This window comes from Natator depressus, chromosome 1 (assembly GCF_965152275.1).
Source record: "Natator depressus isolate rNatDep1 chromosome 1, rNatDep2.hap1, whole genome shotgun sequence".
Lineage (NCBI taxonomy): Eukaryota > Metazoa > Chordata > Testudines > Cheloniidae > Natator > Natator depressus.
Genome location: NC_134234.1, coordinates 286,871,076 through 286,895,571, shown reverse-complemented (window position 1 = coordinate 286,895,571; position 24,496 = coordinate 286,871,076). Strand labels below are relative to the sequence as shown.

Sequence of the window (24,496 nt, the reverse complement as noted above, 5' to 3'; positions counted from 1 at the left end):
AAGGCTTCTAATAAAAATTGAAAAATGATGGTGTAGGTGTGACACAACTTTAAAACATAGGGACAGCGGGGGGAGGGGAAGCAAATGAAAAATGTCTGTTCCAGAAATTTTGTTTCATTTTCTTGGAAAGTGTACTTGATGGCATGTATCCTCTGGCTCTTTGGGGAATTTGGATGTAGTATAAAATGTGTGTTTAAGTACAGTTATTCCTACAGGTGTGTCACTGATGTCTAAGTATGTAAGTCGCTAAGATGCGAGTTGCTATGCCACAGATGATTTTCCTTCATCTAATATATAAGCATATAGTGCTTTCCACAGCTAAAAATCTCAGTCTATCATGAGATTGGCTTTCATTTGATTTTTAGGCTAAGTGGTGGTTATGAGTTTACTCACAAAAAGCAAAAATGTGTTGAGATCCCACACTGTAGTTTAGCTAGATGCTATGATGATAGGCACTAAAGGAAAAATATTAAATAGGCAGTTTGCCAGAGTCTGTGAATCTTTTACATAATTGCTTTCCAAAGACTGCTGTACAATTGCCTGCAACTCTTGCACAGTTGCCACAATTTTCATCTGACTGAACTGTTACATGGACAAAAAACAAAGGAATCTATTTGAATGAGGCTCCAATTAAACTCTCCTGTTTTGACATATTTGCTTTCTTCACTAACCAGTGCCAAGTATTTCTTCTCTATGGGTCATAATGAAAGCAAAGACTCAGTGCAGAAAAGTTAAACAAAGCTGTTTCAGCTCTCTGTTCTGTGAAAAATTATGCAGTTGTTTATCTGTTTCAAAGAGGAACTACAATTACTGCTTGCATAAATATTTACATAAAAGTATAGTTGTATGTACTGAGAAACAAAGGTTACACTCATGATAGAAATGGATAGGATATCCTAGAATGTTATGTTACAAGTGGTTTAATATGTATGTGTATCGCAACAGTTGTAAAACAGTATACAGTTTTTAAAAAGCCTTATAACATTAATCCTAAACTTTAGCCTTTGTGTTGGCACCTAATTTCCTGATACTTCATGGGAATCGCACTCTTAAATCACTTCTGGATCTCCTATTAGAAAATTTCTCTCCAGCTGTTGTCTGTCTCTATATCATTGAATCATTAATTTTTAGTGTACTGGAATTCTGTCAAAATGCCATCTTCACAATCTTTATTGTGCTAGCTTTCAAATATGAATGAATGATGAATGCAAATTTCTGTGGAGATTTAAGTGCCTCTTCGTAATAATTTCTTTTTAATTACAGAGCAAAGAGATTGCATTCCAGCTTCATGAAGATTTAATGAAAGTTCTAAATGAGCTTTATACGGTAAGCACATTTAGTTAGCTTCTGTTGCAAGAACTGTTTGTACAAATTGATTTCTGCACACTGTAAGTATCCCTTTAGATGACAACCATTGGTGCTGAAATTAGGGGGGGTGCTGCACCCCTTGGCTTGAAGTAGTAATAAGACACTAAATACATGGTTTCCATCAGCAGCACTCCCACTATAAAAATTGTTCCAGCGCCCCTTATGGCAACTTGCACCAATAGAAATACCATAAAGAAAAGGAGTACTTGTGGCACCTTAGAGACTAACCAATTTATTTTGAACATGAGCTTTCGTGAGCTACAGCTCACTTCATCTCACAAAAGCTCATGCTCAAAATAAATTGGTTAGTCTCTAAGGTGCCACAAGTACTCCTTTTCTTTTTGCGAATACAGACTAACACAGCTGTTACTCTGAAAGAAATACCATAGTATTTTTGTCTTGGCAAAGTCCAACCAGTTGTTTTTCCTCTCAATATGTTTCGCTGAGCTTTATACATTTCCTGAAGTAGGTAAATATGCTTAGTGCAGTGCACACCTTATTTATCAGCTGAAATGTTCTGCCTTGCATGCTCATTATAATATTTCCCAATCATTCATAATTTTTGAAAGAATTGATCCTGGAAACACTTACATTGTAAGCATCAAGTAGTCCCATTGAAGTCATACCACTATGCCATGGCTTCTAATGAATATTGAATTCTGTCACAGTATTAATATTTAAGTGTGAGTTTTGTTTTAAGTAGGGCTGTCAAGCAATTAAAAAATCGATTAAAAAAATTAATCACGATTAATCGTGCAATATTAAATAATAGAATACAATTTATTTAAATATTTTGGACATTTTTTTACATTTTCAAATATATTGATTTCAATTATAACACAGAATATAAACTGTAGTGCGCTCACTTTCTTTTTGATTACAAATATTTGCACTGTAAAAAACAAAAGAAATAGTATTTTTCAGTTCACCTAACACAAGTACTACAGTGCAGTTTCTTTATCATGAAAGTTTAACTTACAAATGTAGATTTTTTTTTTTTTGTTACATAACTGCATTCAAAAATAAAACAATGGAAAACTTCAGAACCTACAAGTCCACTCAGTCCTACTTCTTGTTCAGCCAATTGCTAAGACAAACAAGTTTGTTTACATTTACGGGAGATAATGCTGCCTGCTTCTTATTTACAGTGACAATTGAAAGTGAGAACAGGCATTCACATGGCGCTTGTGTAGCTGGCATTGCAAGGTATTTACGTGCCAGATTATATTAAACATTCATATGTCCTTCGTGCTTCGGCCACCATTCCAGAGGACATGCTTCCATGCTGATGACACTTGTTAAAAAAATAATGCGTTAATTAAATTTGTGACTGAACTCCTTGGGGGAGAATTGTATGTCTACTGTTCTGTTTTACCCGCATTCTGCCATATATTTCATGTTATAGCAGTCTCAGATGATGACCCAGCACATGTTCATTTTAAGAACACTTTCACAGCAGATTTGACAGAATGCAAAGAAGGTACCAATGTGAGATTTCTAAAAATAGCTACAGCACTCGACTCAAGGTTTAAGAATCTGAAGTGCCGCCCAAAATCTAAGAGGGATGAGATGTGGAGCATGCTTTCAGAAGTCTTAAAAGAGAACACTCCGATGCGGAAACTACAGAACCCGAACCACCAAAAAAGAAAATCAGCCTTCTGCTGGTGACATCTGACTCAGACAATGAAAATTAATATGCATCATTCCACTCTGCTTTGGATCATTATCGAGCAGAACCCGTCGTCACCGTGGACGCATGTCCTCTGGAATGGTGGTTGAAGCATGAAGGGACATGCGAATCATTATGGTATCTGGCATAAATATCTTGTGACGCTGGCTACAACAGTGCCATGTGAACGCCTGTTCTCACTTTCAGATGACATTGTAAATAAGAAGCATTATCTCCTGCAAATCGTAACCAAATTTGTTTGTCTGAGCGATTAGCTGAAGTAGGACTGAGTGACTTGAATGCAGGTTTTTTTATATATTCAGCAGGAGTTAAGTGTGGGAGGAGGCAGGGGGTTGGGGCACAGGATGGGGTGAGGCGGGATCTGGGCAGCTCTTACCTTGGGGGGGGGGGGCTCCCCGGAAGCGACAACATCACTCCGCCCCCAGAGCTCCCATTGGCCGCAGTTCCCATTGGCTGCGGAGCTGGCGCTTGGGGCAAAGGCTGGGCGCAGAGCAGTCTGTCATGCCTCTACCTAGGAGCTGAGCTCAGGGGATGTCGCCACTTCCAGGGAGGCACAGAGCCAGGTAGGGAGCCTGCTAGCCCTGCCAACCCCCCCACCCCACCCCAGGAACCCCCCTGAGCATCCAGGCTGCCCCCACCCCGGGATTTAGTCAGAGATATATAGTTCAAGACATAGACAGGTCACAGACCATGAATTTTTTTTTACTGCCTGTGACCTGTCCATGACTCTTAGTAAAAATACACGTGACTAAAATTTGGCTCTAGTCATGAGCAATAAACAAAAACCATAAAATTATTGCAACCTTTTCAGTGTGAAAAAAGTGAAGGGAAGCAGTTGAATTTGGTTCAGTTAAGTGAAAGGTGGACTGGTATTGATCTCTCTCTCCTTTGGTTTGTTCTCTTCCTTGCATTTTTTTTTTTTAATGGAATGATCAGTTTCCACTCATGCAGTTGTTAAAATTAAAATCTTTGAATGCTGACTGGCATTCAGGTACCCCCATGCATCTCTGAATTCCCTGAGTAAGAAGAAGGATTCAAGTTTTTAATCCACTGAAAATGGTGTATGAGGAAGGGTTTATAACCTGTAGCATAATTTATTATTTTAGAAGAAAGGGTCATTAAAATTACATGACTTTCCAGGTTTAAAAAGCTGCTGTGCTCAAAGATGGATTAAAGACCATCAGAGAGAAAAAAAGTGAGCTAGTTATTAGCTGAAATATCAAGTAACTGCCTCTTTGGGGAGCAGGTGTGGTCATTGTAAATAAATTATGTTTTAGGATTTCTACTGGTTGAGTTTCTCAGTAAGGACCATATCCTGTAAATAGATATACTTGGGCACATCCCTGTATCTGTGCAGAGCCCCACTGATTTCAGTCAGGTTCCACGTGGCCTCAGGTATCTGCCCAGGTGTGTCCATCTGCAGGACCTAACCCTTAACAGAGACTCGAGCTTGTAGGACCAGATGGAGCCAAAGCAGGGACTTTTCATCCTTTAGACATTCCAGGCAAACCTTCTCTGTCCCACAGTGATTGGTTGTTTACTCCAACCCTTCCCCACTCTCCTCAGTCTCCTCACATCAGCTTCACTCCACTCCTGCCCCACTTCCCCTGTCACCTGAATCCCCTGCCTTTTCTTTTCTTTCCATTTAGCTGACCCCTTCTAAGTAAACCCACCCAAAACAAAACTAATCGAAATCATGGCACTAACATGATGATTGCTGCTATCACACTGTTGACTCTGCTTGTGTGTTCTAACCCTTTCCCCACCCTACGTCTGTCTTGTCTATTTAGACAATAATGTCTCATTGTTTCCTTGCATTCCCCCATCTGTCTGTTTCCATCTGTTGTCTCTTATTTTATACTTAGATTGTAAGATCACTGATGCAACAACTGTCTTTTTGTTTTGTGTTTGTACGGCGCCTAGCACAATGGGGTCCTGGCCCATGACGGGTTCCCTGGTGCTATGATGATATAATAATAATTAATATAATCATTCTAGCAAGCCTTAAAGAACTTTTTTAACAGCAAGTTACGTGTTAGAGAACTTTAATACTCTACCTGGTTACTTTAAGATCATTGGCTGGAAGCAAAATATTATTCCACATCCAAAGGAGTTATCTTTTGAATGACACGAGACAGTACCATCCACTCCAAACATTTTAGCAGTTCAGGCAAGCCTGGCCACTCATACTTCCAGAATGCCCAAACTCTTTATACTGTACAACCTCATTTATCCCAAGGTTTTGTGGGACATTCAGAACTTTTTGATAAACGGGTTGTGTTGACTGGGGCTTCTTTATGGGCATCCCTGCTGATTTTTGTTCAAAAATTTATGAATGGAACCTTTTAAAACTTAGGCTTGATCTCATGTGCAGATTGCTAAGTAAGTGGTGCAGGAGTAGTTTTGGAAATAGTGCTATACCAGATGTTCTAAGCTTTTTGTATTAGTGAGGGAGCCAGAAACAAAAGACAATTTCAAAACCCTTAATTGGAAATCCAGTCTTGCACGTCTACCCAGGGAAGTCATTTTTAGCCTGTTCAAGGATGGCTCTCAGAGGACCTAATCTAAAGCCTGCTGTAGTCAATGGGAATATTTCAGTGGTCTTTGTATTCGCTCCTTAAAGTCAATAGACAATGTTGTAGATTGAGAAAGAAGAAACTAGCCCAAGAGGAAAAATGGAAGAGAGGTCACAAAAGAATTCAAGCTATTTGTCTTCTCCTATCGAGTATAGAAAAGGCTTATAATTTTGAAAAATAGCTCTTTTTTGCTCAAAGGCATTTTAAGAATTTGAAAGTGTAAGCCTATAATGAAACCCCAAACTCTGACCTTTGAGAGAGGCTACAAAGTGATATTGCTTCGTGTTCAATATGACAAAGCTTAGAACTGAAAAACATGTAAATGAGATGAAATATCTCCAAAATTCAGGCACACTCTGGAATACTAAAAACCTACTGACACTTTATGGAAAACAATCTTTTAGAGACCATTATGCTGATTTATGCTTTCTCTATTTCTTTCCCTGTTTTCATTAGTATGGACTTCTCTATGAAAACAGGATTCTTGTTGCTTAGGATTTCATCTGTTCCTGTTGTTTTCACAGTCACTCTCTAATTGTAACATAATTAGTGTTATGATGTCATAAACAGGATTGAGGTAATAAACAGCAGGAACAGATGATCCTGGCTTCCAGTGGATAGCCAAAGAACCATGTTGATTTTGGGGAAGCATAGATTCTGAGTGCTGAGCCCACTTTTTTCCCCCCAGTGGGCAAGAAGAGCTTCCCCAGAGGAATGATCTGTGGAAAATCCCACAAGGGAAACATCAGTTTTCCTCTCCCATAAGCCCCTACTTGTGGCTTCTTCTGTGGGAGGAGCCATCTGGCCCATTGTGTGAAATATTCTTGTACCTCGTACATGATACTGAAATGTTTAGTGCATACATCTGTGTATTATTTCAAGACAAATAGTCTGTGTATTTTAATTTATTTCAGTAAAATTCTCACTGGTTTCTGCACTTGTTCTTATATTATTATTCAAAACATTCTGCAGAAAATAATCAAATATTTAAACTTCATGGTGAAGTATTGCAAATTCAGTACATTAAAAGTGACAACTATTTTTAATTATGTATGTACTTTCCTTTTACTGTGCCAGTCAATCAGTGTTTTCATGTTTCCAGCACCCCACCCCAGCTGCTTCACCCCTTTCTCCTGCTCCAGTTTCTACTGTTCCCTCAATCAATGTAGATTAGTAATTAGCACTCTGAGTTTCTTCACAAGTGTATAAACTGTTGGAGCTAAATATCAGATCTGTCACTGCTGATGAGACTAGAAAGGGGGATATAATGTGTTCTGCAAAAGTAAATTCTGGGGCCTGAGACAGGCCTGGATGGTGTCAGTGTGTACCTGTATAGATTGTGCGTGCTGCACTGGGACCTGAAGGACTGCCCTCATTAAGGGGTGTGTGTGTGTGTGTTAGATGAGGACCAAATATGTTTCCAACTTTTTCTGCTGTTTGTTTGCTTGGAGAGACCAGTTTTCATAGATTCCCAGTCCAGAAGGGACCACTGTGATCATCTAATCTGGCGTCAGGCCGTAGGACTTCCCCAAAATAATTGCTAGAGCAGCATAGTTTTTAGAAAAACATCCAATCTGGATTTAAAAATAGTTAGGAATGGAGAATCCACCACAACCCTTAGTGAATTGTTCCAGTGGTTAATTACCCTCACTGTTTTAAAAAAAAAAAAAAAAAAAAAAAAAAAAAGTACACCTTCTTTCCTGTCTGAAATTATCTAGCTTCAGCTTCCAGCCATTGGATTGTGTTATACCTTTGTCTGTTAGACTGAAGAGTCCATTATTAAATATTTGTTCCCTGTGTAGATACTTAGACTGTAATCAAGTCACCCCTTAACCTTCTCTTTCTGCAAGGTTGGGTTAATGAGGCAACAGAACATCAGTTTCTACTGTAGAGCCTCTTTGCAACAGAAAAGGCTAGAGCTTTAAAAAAATAAAACAAAACACTTCCAGGCAGGTGAAAATATAAAAAATCTTGGAATCTGTCCACACACTATCTCTGCCCATGCTTCATCAAAAGGCTGCAGACAATCCAGTATCCACAATCCACAGAGGTACACACTCGTAACTCCCAGACCAGGCTTTTCAGGATCTGCCCAGATTCACCAAAATGAAGACACTTGTGTCAAGGTGAACGAGGAGTACCTGTGGCACCTTAGAGACTAACAAATTTATTTGAGCATAAGCTTTCGTGGGCTAAAACCCACTTCATCAGATGCATGCAGTGGAAAATACAGTAAGTAGATAGATATAGATATACACACAGAAAACATGAAAAAATGGGTGTTGCCATACCAACTATAACAAGAGTAATCAATTAAGGTCAGCTATTATCAGCAGGAGAAAAAAAACTTTTTGTAGTGATAATCAGGATGGCCGATTTCCAACAGTTGACAAGAAGGTGTGAGTAACAGCAGGGGGAAAAAATAAGCATGTGGAAATAGTTTTACTTTGTGTAATGACCCATCCACTCCCAGTCTTTATTCAAGCCTAATTTAATGATGTCCAGTTTGCAAATTAATTCCAATTGAGCAGTTTCTCGTTGGAGTCTGTTTGTGAGGTTTTTTTGTTGTAGTATTACGACTTTTAGGTCTGTAAGCGAGTGACCAGGGAGATTGAAGTGTTCTCCGACTGGTTTTTGAATGTTATAATTCTTGACGTCTGATTTGTGTCCATTTATTCTTTTACGTAGAGACTGTCCAGTTTGGCCAATGTACATGGCAGAGGGGCATTGCTGGCACATGATAGCATATATCACATTGGTAGATGTGCAGGTGAATGAGCCTCTGATAGTGTGGCTGATGTGATTAGGTCCTATGATGGTGTCCCTTGAATAGATATGTGGACACAGTTGGCAATGGGCTTTGTTGAAAGGATAGGTTCCTGGGTTAGTGTTTTTGTTGTGTGGTGTGTAGTTGCTGGTGAGTATTTGCTTCAGGCTGGGGAGCTGTCTGTAAGCGAGGACTGGCCTGTCTCCCGTGATCTGTGAGAGTGAGGGATCATCCTTTAGGATAGGTTGTAGATCCTTGATGATGCGCTGGAGAGGTTTTAGTTGGGGGCTGAAGGTGACGGCTAGTGGCTTTCGTTTACTTTCTTTGTTGGGCCTGTCCTGTAGTACGTGACTTCTGGGTACTCTTCTGATTCTGTCAATCTGTTTCTTCACTTCAGCAGGTGGGTATTGTAGTTGTAAGAACGCTTGACAGACAGCCCTCCAGCCTGAAGCTATTTCACCTGCACATCTACCAATGTGATATATGCCATCATGTGCCAGCAATGCCCCTCTGCCATGTACATTGGCAACACCCATTTTTTCATGTTTGTGTGTGTGTGTGTGTGTGTGTGTGTGTGTGTGTGTATATGTATGTGTATATATATATAAATATACACACTACAAAGTTAGTTTGACATAAGCTACCATGCATCAACCTAGTTATTCATGTGTCTACACTTAACTTTGTTTCCCACCTATGTAAGCTAACCATTATGCAAACACCATCTCCCCGAGTGGCGTTGAACCATGGATGATGTACTGAGGTTGACGCAGCGCAAATGTAGACACTACATTACCTGTGTTGACACAGCATTCTGACCTCCAGGAAATCATCATGTTCCCCTTGGCTCTTCTTGCAGCTCTGCAAATACTGGAGGATTGTACATCCTATGCTTGCAATGTTCATGACAACAGTGCAGGGCTATGCAGGCTCGATGCTTCTGTCAAAGATAGTGGACAGCGACAAGTCCCACAGGGGTTTGTGAGATTTTAAAAATAGGCATGAAAATTATGGGATAGAGATGACATTATGAGATGGAGAAAGTTGCATGATGGAAACATGACTCTGCAATCCCGGTCATCCCTCTAAGACTTGTTTCTGCCCCACCATGCATTGCCAAAAACACAAGGTGCCAACTATGCATAGACACAAGCAGTGTACTAACTGTGGTGGTTTATGGTAGAGGACATGTGGTGAGCTTCAGGTGGTGGAATCTCCATCCTTAGAGGTTTTTAAGGCCTGGCTTGACAAAGCCCTGGCTGAGATGATTTAGTTGGGGTTGGTCCTGCTTTGAGCAGGGGGTTGGATTAGATGACCTCTTGAGGTCTCTTCCAACCCTCATCTTCTATGATTCTTCTTCTTCATGGTCCGCAGAGAAAGTGAGAAATAATTCTCTTATCTCTGACCCCACTCAGCGTCAACCCAGGTTTGATTTTCTGCAAAGGCAACAGAGCCTTCTGAATCAGTTTCGTACCAGACACGGAATTTGCGCTGCAGTGGAATTTCAGTGGCATTTTAGAGACAGTCCAGTATGTCAATGTGGGCAGCCACAAACCCTGACACACATTGTTGAGGACTGCAAAATGACTCAACTTTCTGGAGGTCTTCGTGCATTAAATATCGTTGATAAGAATGCTGTGGCTTGGCTTGACTGGATTGCATACACCAAATAAATAAATAAATAAGCGTATCCACTTTCATTTAAACACAGTAAGTCCCTCTAGACCTTATGGTAGAGGAGACAATCTTGAAAAGATCACCGGAGTGTAATTTATGCAGTGATGTCTGCCTGTGTCTGCAAACAGCCTGAAACAATAGCTTTAAGAGGTGTTAATTGCTTCATGTACCTCAATGGGCATTTGCTGCTCCAACTGAGAAACTTGACCCCAGGAATCTGGCCGTGAGCCTAGGGCCTTGGATTGCCTTAATCCAGCCTTGGCCATGTACAGTTTTAATAGATTCAGAGGGACTGCAGTAAGTGGTAAGTAAACTGTGTTTAAACCTGGATTTAGAATGATCCTTTTGGTGCATTTTGCAGAAGTTAAGTGATAGTAATGACAGACAATATGTGCTGTATGACAGGTTTCAGAGAAGCAGCCGTGTTAGTCTGTATTCGCAAAAAGAAAAGGAGTACTTGTGGCACCTTAGAAACTAATGCTCAAATGAATTGGTTAGTCTCTAAGGTGCCACAAGTACTCCTTTTCTTTTTGTGAATATCTGCTGTGTATATCAAAGACCAGGAATTTTTGAGGCATCCTAAAAATACATGTTGGTATCCTCTACTCAGCTGTCAAAACCTTCTGCCCTGACAATTTTCGTAAGCAATACAAAAACCTATAGCATGCTGAAGTCTGAAAATGTGGGGATAGTGCAAAATAAAATGAATTTAATATTAAAATAAATAACACGGGCTGCTGTACTGATTGTATATCTCATTGCCTTATATAATTCATTAAAAATCTCCAGTGTTTAATTTTAAAGGAAGTTGCTACAGAATCTTCATACTGCTGCACAGGAGTGCCACCGCATACAATGATGATACACAGAAGTTATGTCCAACTTATTGCAGAGTACTAGAGATTTGATAGATAGTGAGGTCAGTAATGCCAAGATGGCAGTAAAACATCAGTGATATTTCCAGGACTTGCATCAGAGATTGGTATGGAAGTGAGTAGGATGATGAAAATATCTAATATCCAGTCTACTAACAGTCCTCTGAACACAAGTGTGAGAGACCAAGGAAAATGGGAAATTAGTATAAGATTTTGCTTTATTTCTCTGGGGAAGTGCCAGCTGGCCAGATTAATGAATCACACACACACACTCAGTTTCCAGAAAGAAATACTACTTTACTGGAGGCAGTTTTGAAATAAATCAAAGACAGTAATTTCAGCAACAATAAGCTGGTGTTCTGTTAAATGCCTGTTGATGTGGACACAGCAGCAAAATGAGGACAGACACATGCATGGAATTAAGTGGCAGACCACAACTTTAACACAGGGGAGGGGCACTACCCACTCATCACCCATGCTTTCCTATACCAGCCATTTAATTGGTTCCAGTGCTGCAGGACTTACCATAGAACCCATAAGGCGGGATATGCTCTCTTCAGCCCTACCCCGCAGGACTCAGTTCTTTCTGAGTCCTAGCACCCTTCCCTGCCCCCCCAAGAGGGACCGAGGGTGCAGCAGGGTGAGGACCTCAGCCCACGAAGGCCAGAAGGTCTCATCCTATCACATGAGCCCAAGGCCCAACACCAAAATTCCAGGTCTTTTACCTCTAGAAATCTTTTTTTCTCTTAGCTGCCCTGGAAACCAGCCACAGGGAGTGCCAGCAACAAGCTTGGTCACTCTCCACCCAACCGCGCCACATGGTATCGCACCACTTGCTCAACCCATGTCTGCACATGCAGTAGCCATATGTCAGCACCTCCATATACACCATCATCCCTGAAAACTTCCGGCCGATTGTAATGGATGTCCCCATGGTGTATCATGGAACCCCCTTTCTCCAGGAATATCTTGGTGACCCCATTATTTACTTTTTCTAATCTTTCCCACAAGGGCTCTAGCCCGTTTTTGTCAGTGAGTGCAGAAGTGGTACAACCCGATCCCACTGCATGCCTCTTGTGGATACTGACAGCTTCAGCACTGAAGCCCAGCTGAGATCCCTCTGCTGTCCTGGCAGCGTCTTATGGCGCCAGTGCAATATAGGGTGCCAACAAATCCAAACATTGCGTACGCTCTGGGTAGCTTCTAAAACAAACAAGCACATTGGGTTACGTATGTTTCGCCGTTCCCTGCCGTCTTTTCCTTGGTGCAGACATAAGTCCTGTAGCCCTTGATTTTTAGTGCTCTAGTGCCTGCACCTAACGTGGGCCAAAACCCTCTGCAGCCACTGACATTTCACTGATCCTGAAAAAATAAGTACTAAATTTACCCTGGTGAAGACCACAGTAGTGCAGGGTGTTTTTCAGTACCATGCTGAATTGATACCTTGTCAGGAAGCTGCCATCACCACATGAGAACAACAGGCCTGGTTGCAGGCCCTGGATTTTAGTGAGACTTTTATCACCTTTATGGGGAACAAGTGCTCGTCTGCACGTTCCTTTAACGCCACATAGGTCCCTCTTCCCTTCTGGTCTGTTTTTGAGTACTGTAAGCACAAGGACACCACTCCTGCACAGAGTTGCACATCTGTTACATTTAATGCACTCTGGGACCTGTCCGCAGCTCCCATAGACATCAGCTGACTCACTCTCAAAGTGCCAAAGAAGGCAACAATAAATGCCGCCTTAAATAAAATGGCCTGCCTCCTACAGCTGCGGCCCCAGGCAGAGCCTTTGGAAACTCCAACAGGGTGGGTAACCTGTTGTCACTCTAGCCCCCACCCTCCAGGACCACCCTTCTAACAGTTTCCTTGCTATGAAATGCCCGCATGGGTCTGGGAAACCCACCAACGTACTCCAGAAGGATAGGCCCACTAGCTGGCCAGAGGTAGTGAAGGGAGCCCACCAGTGGTGGGTCAGAGGCACCACTTGTTGTGACCCCTGATGTGTGGGTATAGGCCATCCACAATGAAGCCCTTCCTGTTCCCTAAATTTCGCTAATTCTGAACGGCTGGCCTTATAGGTCCTTAGAGTCCTCAGGGCAACCAAGTTTTCAACTGATCCTACTGCTGTCATGAGCCAATATCCCCAAGTTGTTGGGGCAATGGCTGCAAGTCCCTGCTGGCCAGCTGGGTTTGTTCCTGCAATTGGTCATCCTGAGAGCAAGAGAGCATCAGTAACACCATTATCCACTTCCAGGACATTTACTGCATGATAAAGGATGTTAAACCACGCACAGTGTAAAACAAAGGCCGTCACCAGCCTCATTTATTGTCTTATGGCAGGGATAAATCATGCATGCAAATCGTGCAGCAAAGTCATGAAAGGGACTACTAATGCAATAAAAATAAGGTATTCAAAAGTTTAACAAATGGAGGGGGGGGCGCCAAAGATGATCATAGAATACTAGGGTTGGAAGGGACCTCAGGAGTTCATCTAGTCCAACCTCCTGCTTAAAGCAGGGCCAATCCCGAATTTTTGCCCTGATCCCAAATGGCCCCCTCAAGGATTGAACTCACAACCCCAGGTTTAGCGGGCCAGTGCTCAAACCACTGAGCTAGCTCTTCAGCTGGGGAGCCATTTGGTCTAGGGCTAGCCCTGGACATGGTTCCAGGGCCACACTCATGTGGCTCCCGGCCTCCCAGGGAGCTCCCGGGGGAGTCGTAATGGAATCCCTCCTGTAGCAGGCAGAGCCCCCATGCCAAGGGAGGCAGAGGTAGACCCTCTGCCCCTGGGAAAAGGGGCCCCAGAATTCTTACCAGCCTTCCTCTGCAACTTGAGGACTTCTGTTGCTGCTGCTGGAAGCAGATGAGTAACCCTTTCTCTGCTAGAATGGAGCCGAAAGAGGTTCCACATAGCCCCTGCGCTGGGCTAAATCCTGAGATCTGGGGATTGCTGGTTAATTAGCACCCCCGTCCCCCAGCTGGCTAAATGGGTGACAGAGGCTCGTAGGGGGAGGAGCTACCTATTGTCCTCTAGCAAGTGTCCCCCTTTCACCACTTGCCCCATCAAGTTCCCCCACCCATTGATGCAGTTGAGTAGCGTTTTCATGATAAACAAGGGACAAGACCATTAATTATGCAGTTTTATTATAAAAATTAGATTTGTTCCTTCTCTCAGCAGATAATGTTAATGTCTCGTGTTATATCTTGGTGCTCTGGGCAGCTCTGATAGTTGGGGGGATGGGAAGTTTTCAACAAAAGAAGTTTAAATTTTTGAGCCAGACCTCAATCCGCTGTTATGAAAAATGCAGAGCGATGGGAACAATCCTATAACATGATAGCAAAGAGGAAATGAAAAACAGCCTTTTAACAAAAAAACTTCCCGCCATGTCCCCACAAAACCCAGTTGTCTTACATAGCACAAATTACTTTCTTATTGATGGATCTGCACAATGAATTTGTGCATTTAACTAAAATAATTATCCAATTTTTCTGTAATATGCACTTCACCATGATGCGTGAGTGCCATATACTGCCCTCCATCTACATACTGAACTCCTGTCAATGACACTGAGGCTTCCACACTAAAATCAAGGGTAATCTATTTCTTTGCAAATAGAACACTTGTAATTTGGTGCAGCATAACCCTTTCCAGCCACTTTTAGGCTGACTTTGCCATAGAATAGAATATGAGGGTTGGAAGGGACCTCAGGAAGTATCTAGTCCAACCCCCTGCTCAAAGCAGGACCAGTCCCCAATTTTTGCCCAGATCCCTAAATGGCTTCCTCAAGGATTGAACTCACACCTGTGGGTTTAGCAGGCCAACGCTCAAACCACTGAGCTATCCCTCCCTCTAAGATGATCATAGAATACCAGGGTTGGAAGGGACCTCAGGTGGTCATCTAGTCCAACCCTCTGCTTAAAGCAGGACCAATCCCCAATTTTTGCCCTGATCCCAAATGGCCCCCTCAAGGATTGAACTCACAACCCCAGGTTTAGCAGGCCAATGCTCAAACCACTGAGCTAGCTTTTCAGCCTTTGTTGGGGGTCAGAAATCCTTATTTTAAAACATCTGTAATGCACCTATAACACCTGCTAAATTGGCAGAATTAAACTCATTTTATTTTATGGGAAGACTGATATTGCATTTAAAGATATCTGTCAAATACAGAACAGGAGCGCACTGCATCTGTCATGATGACAGCCCAGCATTTGTGAAATTATGACCTTGCTCTTCCTCTTCAAAGAACACTTGATGGCAGATCAATAACCACTTTTGGGACTAATTAAAGTCACTACAGTGATGTATATTCTGACAGTATGGCCTATCAGTTCAACAGTTTGTCAGGCAATTGAGAGGAGCACTGTACATTTCACCAGGATATTTGTTCCAAATAATAGCTTGAGGACCCAGATCAGAACTCTTTGTACAAGAAAATCTTCCATTGACTTCTGTAACTGAATTGGACCCTAAAAGAATTGCCACTGAAATATCTAAGTATTGATGAGCAAGATGGATATATATTACTGATTTGATTATTTTTTAAATTGTTTTTAATTTTAAAATGCTGCCATTAGGCAGGAAATGCATCATAAATCTTATTGATCTTTGATCTTTGTCTTGATCTAGCATTAACTTTGAATTTTCCAATTATATTGTAGATTTGCACAAAGAGTAAAACATCCATATATTTTTGAAATTGCAGTTTCTTTAAAAAATATTTAGAAGTGAAGGTGTTTGTTTATCTCATATGGAGGGCTTTTACTAAATAAACAAAACAATAAGAAAATAAATTATAGGATAATTTAATCATTCCAATAGAGAGGCACATTCTGATGGGCAGCTTTAAAATTTGTACTGAGAATTTGTAATTCATTTAAAGAGACACTGACTGGCAGTTTAGTTGCAAAATGTAGGGTGTTTTTACATTTTCATATCAGTAGCATTTTCATAACTTAAAAAAAATAAACAGGGTTTTTGTTTGGATTTCAATATTCTTATGCAGCATTTGCAAAATAAGCATTGCAACATTGCACTTCTGCATGAGAACCAGAAAGTGAAACAGACTACCAAAAAAATTTAAACTAACGAGTCTGTTTTCTGAATTTAGAATTTAGAGTCCATTCCACAAGCTTTCAGTAAGCAGAAGACTTGGGCAAGGGAGGTTTTTACCAATCTCTTCTATGATTTGACATCATTTTAGACCCTCTAGTGCAAAGAGAGAGAGAGAGAACATCCCGCAAAACATGGCAGAAAATTAAGAAAAAGAGCTAATTGTGCAACTTCACATGCAAACTTCATGTTCTCTGTCTGTCTTGTGGGAACAACACCAAAAATGTTTGGGCCCAGTCACCCCTCTAATCCCTTTCATTTTGTGCAAGTATCTGCCTGCTGCCTCTGCAATTAAAGTGTTGCTGCTATTACTCGTAAACACCCACTGGCAGAACCTGGGGAGGACTGTGCTTGTGAGCTCTCCAGAGAATTGCCTGAGAATGATGTAATCATAACAATGCATGAAATAGGAAGTGCCATCAACAAAACACACTATACACAAGCCAAATGCACAAAGTAAGGGCTGGTCTATACTTTGTGCACTGATTTAACGACACCTGTTAGAAACTGATATAGTTAAAGTAGAATAACCTTCCAGTGTGGATGCAGACACATCATATATATGTTAATGTCACTGCTGATATCACTGCATCTGCACTAGGGCTGCACCAATTTAACTGTATTAATTTCTAAACCAATACGGTTCTCTCGGTGCAAACGCTGTGTGTAGACCAGCCCTTGGTATACTGCAAAAACAGAACTGGAGTACTTGTGGCACCTTGGAGACTAACAAATTTATTTGAGCATAAGCTTTCGTGGGCTACAGCCCACTTCATCTGATGCACAGAATGGAACATATAGTAAGAAGATATATATACACATACAGAGAACGTGAAAAGGTGGAAGTTGCCATACCAACTCTAAGAGGCTAATTAATTAAGATGAGCTTCTCCTGCTGATAATAGCTCATCTTAATTAATTAGCCTCTTAGAGTTGGTATGGCAACTTCCACCTTTTCACGTTCTCTGTATGTGTATATATATCTTCTTACTGTATGTTCCATTCTGTGCATCAGATGAAGTGGGCTGTAGCCCACGAAAGCTTATGCTCAAATAAATTTGTTAGTCTCCAAGGTGCCACAAGTACTCCTGTTCTTTTTGCGGATACAGACTAACAAGGCTGCTACTCTGAAACCTGCAAAAACAGACAAACACAAGTCTCTTCCAATTCTAGTAATTGTATGTTTTACTTATAACACTAGCAGATACGTTTTCAGATGGAAATGTGAATTTGAAATGGACTCTCTGTTCCTCAGGAGACAGAGTCAAGGCCAGGCTTCAGGAGAGGGTGGAGCTGACAAAGATTTGCTTTGGAAGTAGTGTCTATTGAGGTGCTGTGGATTTTGTAATCCTTACATGTAAGGAGAAGTTGAGATGAAGAAGGAGCTCTCTCCAGGGATATGAGGCTTGAGGGAATGGCACTCCAGTCTGGGCTTATTGGAGTCCTCCGAGAGAGCTAGTTCCTAGCAGTAGTGCCTCCTGTATTCCCTTAGTGCTGCTAGCTGGAATGTCACAGCTTCTGTTTCATGTGTAAACAGTTGGTGGGGAGTGTGAGACACAGTTATATCTCATCAGCTAGACTGCAGGGGCTCTCTGGAAAATTGCTTCACATCTGAGTGCCTAGTTTGTTTGTAAAACAGCACTACTCAGGCTTAGCCACTTTTGTCAAGCAACTTGAGATCTGCAATTGAAAAAGTGCAAAGTGACATTATGCCCTTTTTACTGGCAAAAAAACTGAGACAGAAAAACTAAATGACTTTCCTATTTGGCCCGGATGGTGGGGTAGGCCTTGGCCTCCGAGCTAAAAGAGCATGGTTTTCATTCTGAGGCTGGCATGCTTTTGCTGAAAAAATCTTGTAGGCTTTCTATCTAAAAAGTATCTTCTAAAGGCCACAACCCACATTTTTAATTTCCTTTCCATGTCATCTTTAATGGAATCTCGTCACTTGCTGTTCTTTTCAGTGTTTATTTTACAAAACAAAATTATTGAAAAATTATGATCTGTTGTATTTTATCAGTTCTTTTATTTCATATATATATAACATGAATCCCTCTGCATAGATTATTTCTTGCTGTTAGAAGTGCTTTTTAGTAAGAATGCCAAATGTAATGGGTAAAACATAACATTCAGTTAAATTTAAGCAATGTACAACTGGGACTCAATAGGCCTGCATTTTGTACCCAGCTTGGCCATTGCCCTGTTGTATCTCTGCTTCCTCTTTCAAACCTTTGTCTGTCTTGTATGTTTAGATTGTAGGGTCTTTGGGGCAGGGAGTATCTCTTACTATGCAAATGTATAGTGCATAGCGCAGTGCCGTGCTGTTCTGAATGCATCCTGCCGTAATATAATAATATCATTTCCATATATTAGGTATTTTTGCGTAGAAGCTGTAATCCTATGTTTACAAATGTATTCAAAAATCAACTCATTTTGAAATACTGTACCAAATTTTCTGTGTTCATTAAGGAAGGAAGTGAACAGTCTGCTGTTTTATTTTCAATATAGATCACATTTTAGTTCTATCAACAGCTTAAGTGCTAAATAGTTTAGTACTTACATACATTATGCACAATTAGAGTTCTCCAAAAGCTTTTGGGATTTTTTTGCACAAAACTTTAAAAAACATCTGTTCTATATTCACCTGAAATAGCATACAGCAGGCTGCTGAGAATCAGTGCTAAGCCATGTTTCAAAAGCTGTCAAATGAGACTAAGTCACCATTGAGCCTATCCAGCTGGGAGTCCTCCTCAATGTCTGCCAGCCTATGAAAGCTTCTTAGGCCTTGCTGACTATTCAGCTACAGAAGCTGCTTCTATTTCTTCAGCGCATCCCACCTGCTGAGGCTTCATAAGATGGTATTTTTATTCAGGGGCTCTGTGGTTTTTTTTTTTTTTATGAGAAGCTTTTTTATATCTATTGTCTCTTAACTCTTCTTTGACCGTCTCTTCCACAGGTCATGAAAACATACCATATGTATCATGCAGAGAGCATCAGTGCAGAAAGCAAGTTGAAGGAGGCAGAGAAGCAAGAAGAAAAACAGATTGGGAGATCAGGAGACCCTGTCTTTCATATTCGACTAGAGGAGAGACACCAGAGGAGGAGTTCTGTGAAGAAGATTGAGAAAATGAAGGAAAAAGTAAATAGGATTTCATTAAAAGCTGGTTGTCCTGTTTAATTTGAAATAAATTCAGTGTAGTTCTGAGATTCCTTTGAAGCTGTAGCTTAGATGTATATGTTTCTATAGAATGGTTTTAGAGAGAGATTGTCCATTAAGGAAATATGTGGCATATAATGAGTTTAATATAATCTGTGATAAACTAGCAGTAGCTAGTTAGATATATTAATGTTATAAACTAGTAGTAGCTTACAGAGAACTTGCAATTCAGAGATAGTGAGTGATTTTACTCCCCGTAATTTCCTCATTACATGGCTTGTTCATAAATTACATTTTCTGTTGATGGCGTTTTGAAATTGTGTTTCTGTTAAATGCATAGCAAAAATTGAAGTTTCTTTCTAGTTGATAGTAACAATTCATGCGCACTTATCTATTTTGTTGAATGATACATTTGAGGTATTCAAACTTTCTCTCTATATTAATACACAATTTCTTTCTCAGCGTCAAGCAAAATACTCTGAAAACAAGCTGAAATCTATTAAAGCCCGAAATGAGTACCTACTAACCCTTGAAGCAACCAACGCTTCTGTTTTCAAGTATTATATTCATGACCTTTCAGATTTAATTGATGTAAGTACTTGATGTTTATACCTATATTCTCTTCAGGAGTAATACGTAGTGTTTTTTTGTCTGCTTTTCATCTTCAAAGAGGAAGTGTACAATGTTTAGTTACATTTGTCACTGATCATATAGTATATTGATCGCTATAATATTTCATAGTGGAACCAATGGGTTTTCCTTTTAGTTTTATATTTTACAAAAACAAATGCTGGTGGGAAGCTGGGTTCATGTCTTTAAAATTTAGTGGGCAAATTTTTTTCCCCTAGGTGACTGGAGAAAACATGGCAACAATAGCACTAAACACAGAAATGGTTGGCCATTTCCACGTTATGGTGGGAAATGTTTCTGGAACAAGAATGAAGAATTTTAATGCTGCAAGTTAAAAACTTTAAACTGTGGTTTTACTCTCTAAAGTGACCATATAAAAATGGTATCTTACTCAAAAAACCCTGTTCCTTATGTGTACTCAGAATCACTTATGTTCATTTTAATGGCAAAAAATACATTTTTACTGATTTTTAGTCCTGTTAGCACTGCATAGACTATACTGGATCAATTCCACCTTGTACATCATCAACACAAATGTCTGATGAGTTTCAATGAGCTACATCTTTGCAAAGCCATTGAAGGCAGTGGGGTTACACAGGTGTAACTTATCAGAATTTGGCCTGCAGAATCTGTATGCAAGTGATGGAAGAAACCCAGCTTGACTCTGAGCCCAGGATGAAGTTGTAGGCCTGGCATTTAAAAAAAAAAATGTAAACTTATTGTATTAGATACAGAAAACTTTGAGACAGGAAACATCAGATCACCATATTTATAATCACTTTTCAGAGTAGAACTACACTTTAAATGGCATATATATTCACAAATGTCATGCACTGACATCAAGATGTTCTATATTATAGGACAAGCTCGCTTGACTCTGTGTTTTATAGCATGGGTTTATTGCAGGCCTTGAAAAATTTACATGACACCGACTAGCCAAGGTGCAAAATCCCCACTGCAATTTAATGGACTAGAATAGCTGTGTAGTTTTGTGTTTAATTATAATATTGTAAAATTATAACTTCCTTTTAATATAAATATTTTTAATGTAACTTACATAATTGCTCTTGCTTTTGTTGTTTTATTTTCCTTCTGCCTTCACAATACCTTTTTTCATTCTTTCTTCTAAGAAATGGCGTATCTTTTCTTGCTGTTTTCTCAATATCAGTTATTTCCTCTTTTCCAGTTTCCTCTTCTCTTCCTCTTTCTTTTACTCTGTTGCATGCTCTCTCTCTTCCCCTTTGTTGTGTCTCCAAGTTCTCCCAAAATCTCTCTCCCTTAGCACCCATATTTGTCTTTTCTGTCATTTCTCCACCCACATCCATGCATCCACTCACCCCAATCCACCTCCTCATACACTGAAAAATTTACCTGACTCCTAATAGTCAGAAGATTAAGCCAGAGGACTAATCTAAGATTAGAGCCTCCTCTGTACAGGGGCAACACTTTAAGTGAGAAATCAAGCTCTCCAAGACTCTTAGACTGCTGTCCCTGGACCCTGTTTGCGGGTTCCATTTTTGTAGCCTCTAGTTAGTAGTTATCTGACAAAGGTACACCCCGTCTATCTGCTGGAAGGAGGAAAGGAGGATTTTTTTCTGTTTTTCCACCACCATCACTACAGAGCCTCCTCTGCAAGGGTATTGGTGATGTCCCTGCTAATTGGCACCTTGTCTGGCCTCTATTTTTGAGTCGTCCTCCCCAGAGAATAGCTCCAGTCCCTGTTTCCAGTTTTGGAAAGAACTTTCTCAAGCTGCAGATTGGAAAATTGACCTGATTCTGTCAATTTCACTGATCTCCACAGAGTTTTCAATAGCAGGAGTGAAAACTGACCAGACCAAACTGTTTTCACTGATCTGGAGGAAAGATACTACCAGAAGCAGAAGCACTGAAGCTGTTTGTCGACAGACTTACGAAGACAATATTGCATTGGCTAACATTTGAGGTTCATGTTTGAAAAGCTATTGGCACAATCATAAAGACTGGATTTTTTAATGTCAGAAAACTTAAAATCAACAGAATTTAGTGGCACTTGCATGGGAAAGATACCTATTCATAATGGATGAGTAGCTTTTCAAGCCATGGGTTAATATATGCAATAACAATTTTAAATAGGCAACATTGTTTTAAATATGACCATTCCTTAAAGAATTTAAATGAAGGATTGGACTTTGCACTCCATTTACACCATTGATTTACAGGACTCAGCTATAATTATGTGTAGCTGGAAATTGGTTCAGAGCCATGTTCAGCAATGTAATGTTCAAATGAAGTGTCTTTCAGACATTCATGTCTAATCAGAATATTGTCTATATAAGAAGTCAGTATAGATTTTTTTTTAAGTGTTTACTTTTTCACAAAGGAAACAGTGTTTTGTAAATGGAAAAGTTCTCACAAGGCTTTTGGGTTCATAATCACAATATGAAACATGCTTTCTACTGCCCACATGTTGTGGTGAATTTAAGAAATCTCATGCTGTAAAACTATTAATGCAATGTTACAATCCTGACTTAAATTTACAAAAGTGAGGAAATTCAGTGTTGTAGTTGCTTCTTCGCTCTCTGTCTTCTCTACCTTGTCATCATCTGCCCTCCCTCCCATGCATCCTTGCACGTGCACATTATGAAGTCAATTCTCCACTGCATCTAAGTGCTGATCATACAGGAGGGATTGTGAATGGGATGGAGCTGGTTACACTGCCTGAGTTGTGCAAAAGGACCAGAGTAATATGGAATCTAGTCCTATGTTGGGGAGTATGTATTCAATACATAATACTGAGAAGCAACCCATGCCACTGGATACATATATCTTGCAGTGATGACTTAGCTATGTGCAGGTGTACAATGAACTATTTTGTATACTGATTGTAATTATCTAATTATGCAAATAAATTAACATAGAAGCGGTGTTCTGTCAGATTAGCCTATCTTAATGAACACATGTTATAGGATGTGTTTAAATATTTTGTGTGTGTGTACACATATATACACATTTCTGCATTTGAAAAGAACTACAAAGTAAATAATTTCTTTTGGGAGTATTGCAACAGAATGAACAGGATTAAATTTTTCAAGTAACAGTTCATAGTGTGTATATTACCCTAAAATGTAATACAACTTGATTTTGGCAAATTCATATGGATGATCCTAAACTGTAACTCTTTAGCTGAACCCTGAACTCAGTTTGAACTCTTCAATTCATTCATTTCATTAACAAAGCTTAGTGCTTCTTTCTTAAAATGCTGCTTTGCAGTTAATAATCTTATTAAGCCTTCATAAGAAAAGCCAGATAAAAATGTACCTTGAGTCTTAATCATTTTAGGGAATAAGTTTTGAGGCCAACCTTGGTAAAATGAGTGGTAGGATAAACATTATTGAATATGTACAATTGTTTCTATTTCCTTTTTATTCAAGCAGAGGAATTTGGAAGTCTCTTAAATAGATTATTTCCCTTCTATTGGACCTACTGTAGATTTACTTCATTTGCAGGAGAGAGTGTATGTTTGACTTATATTGTGTGGAAAAACTGGAAGAGAATGTTTTTCAACTAGACTGAGCAAGCTTCATTTGGTTTGTGGGGATGTTTCTTAAAACTAGAGATCTCTGAGCAGCAGTACAGTACACACCCCTGTTAATCTGAGTGCTTGTCCATATGGTGCATATCATTGTTCAGTTATTTGAAAATTGCTATGCCATTCAGATTACAAGGTTTGTCTGTTTGTAATAGGAAGGTATGAGCCCTTTTTCAGACATTTCAAGCACCCACATAATCTAATGGTAAATGCTGAAGAAACAGCAATCAAAACAGAACAGCATCAACAGCAAATCTGCCTGTAACCCTGGAATATATAAAATATTCACTATTCATTCTTCCTTGGAGGCCTTCTAATTATGTTCTGTAGTAGTGTTTGGGATGAATAGGAGTTTAAAGGATTTCTAATGTTGTGGGTATTGCTTCTGACCAAACCCTCCGTGAGGTTGATTTGTCCTCTAAAGATGCCGTGTCCTGTGCTTTTGTAGTCATTCATAGATCACATTTGAAATAAGGCTAAATTCTATGCAGCTCACCATCTTTATTTCATAAGTTTCTGTGTTGGGGTTTGCAGACCCCAAACTAAATCAAGGCATGGCATAGAGCAGTCCTGGGCTAGGGAGGCCCCACCCCTCAGCAGCTGCAGGGCATGCTCCAGAGGGATAGTTTATAAGAGCACTAGTAGCCAAGGGGAAAGGGAGGAAGGAGCTACAGGCTCCACCATGATTCCTGGAGTTGTTTGAGAAGTTGCTGCAGCATTGTTAAGGCTACTCTAGAAACAGAAGCTACTAAAGTTAGATACTTTTAAATTAGCAGGTCCAGATAACTTGCATCCAAGAGCTTTAAAAAAGCTGGCTGAGGAGCTTGCTGGACAGTTAATGTTTCACTGAATCATGGATTACTGGGGAACATCCAGAAGACTGGAAGAAAGCTAATGTGACAATTTTTTAAAAGGGTAAATTGGATGACCCAGGTAATTATAGGCCTGTCAGTCTGACTTTGATCTTGGGCAAGATAATGGAGTACGGCTGATACAGGAGTAGATTAATAAAGAACTAAAGGAGGGTAATGTAATTAATGCAAATAACATGGGTTTATGGAAGGTAGATCCCGTCAAACT

The 24,496-nt window shown here is 40.1% G+C and overlaps 1 protein-coding gene across 2 annotated transcripts in view; it reads left to right on the top strand.

Annotated features, from left to right (window-relative positions):
- SRGAP1 (SLIT-ROBO Rho GTPase activating protein 1) overlaps positions 1-24,496 on the top strand; it is a 239,567-nt gene that overhangs the window by 142,173 nt on the left and 72,898 nt on the right. For both annotated transcript variants that reach the window (XM_074942133.1, XM_074942132.1), the window contains exons 4-6: positions 1,264-1,326; positions 19,018-19,200; positions 19,681-19,809. In XM_074942133.1, the coding sequence (XP_074798234.1) occupies positions 1,264-1,326; positions 19,018-19,200; positions 19,681-19,809 (375 nt within the window). The remainder of the gene's footprint in view (positions 1-1,263; positions 1,327-19,017; positions 19,201-19,680; positions 19,810-24,496) is intronic.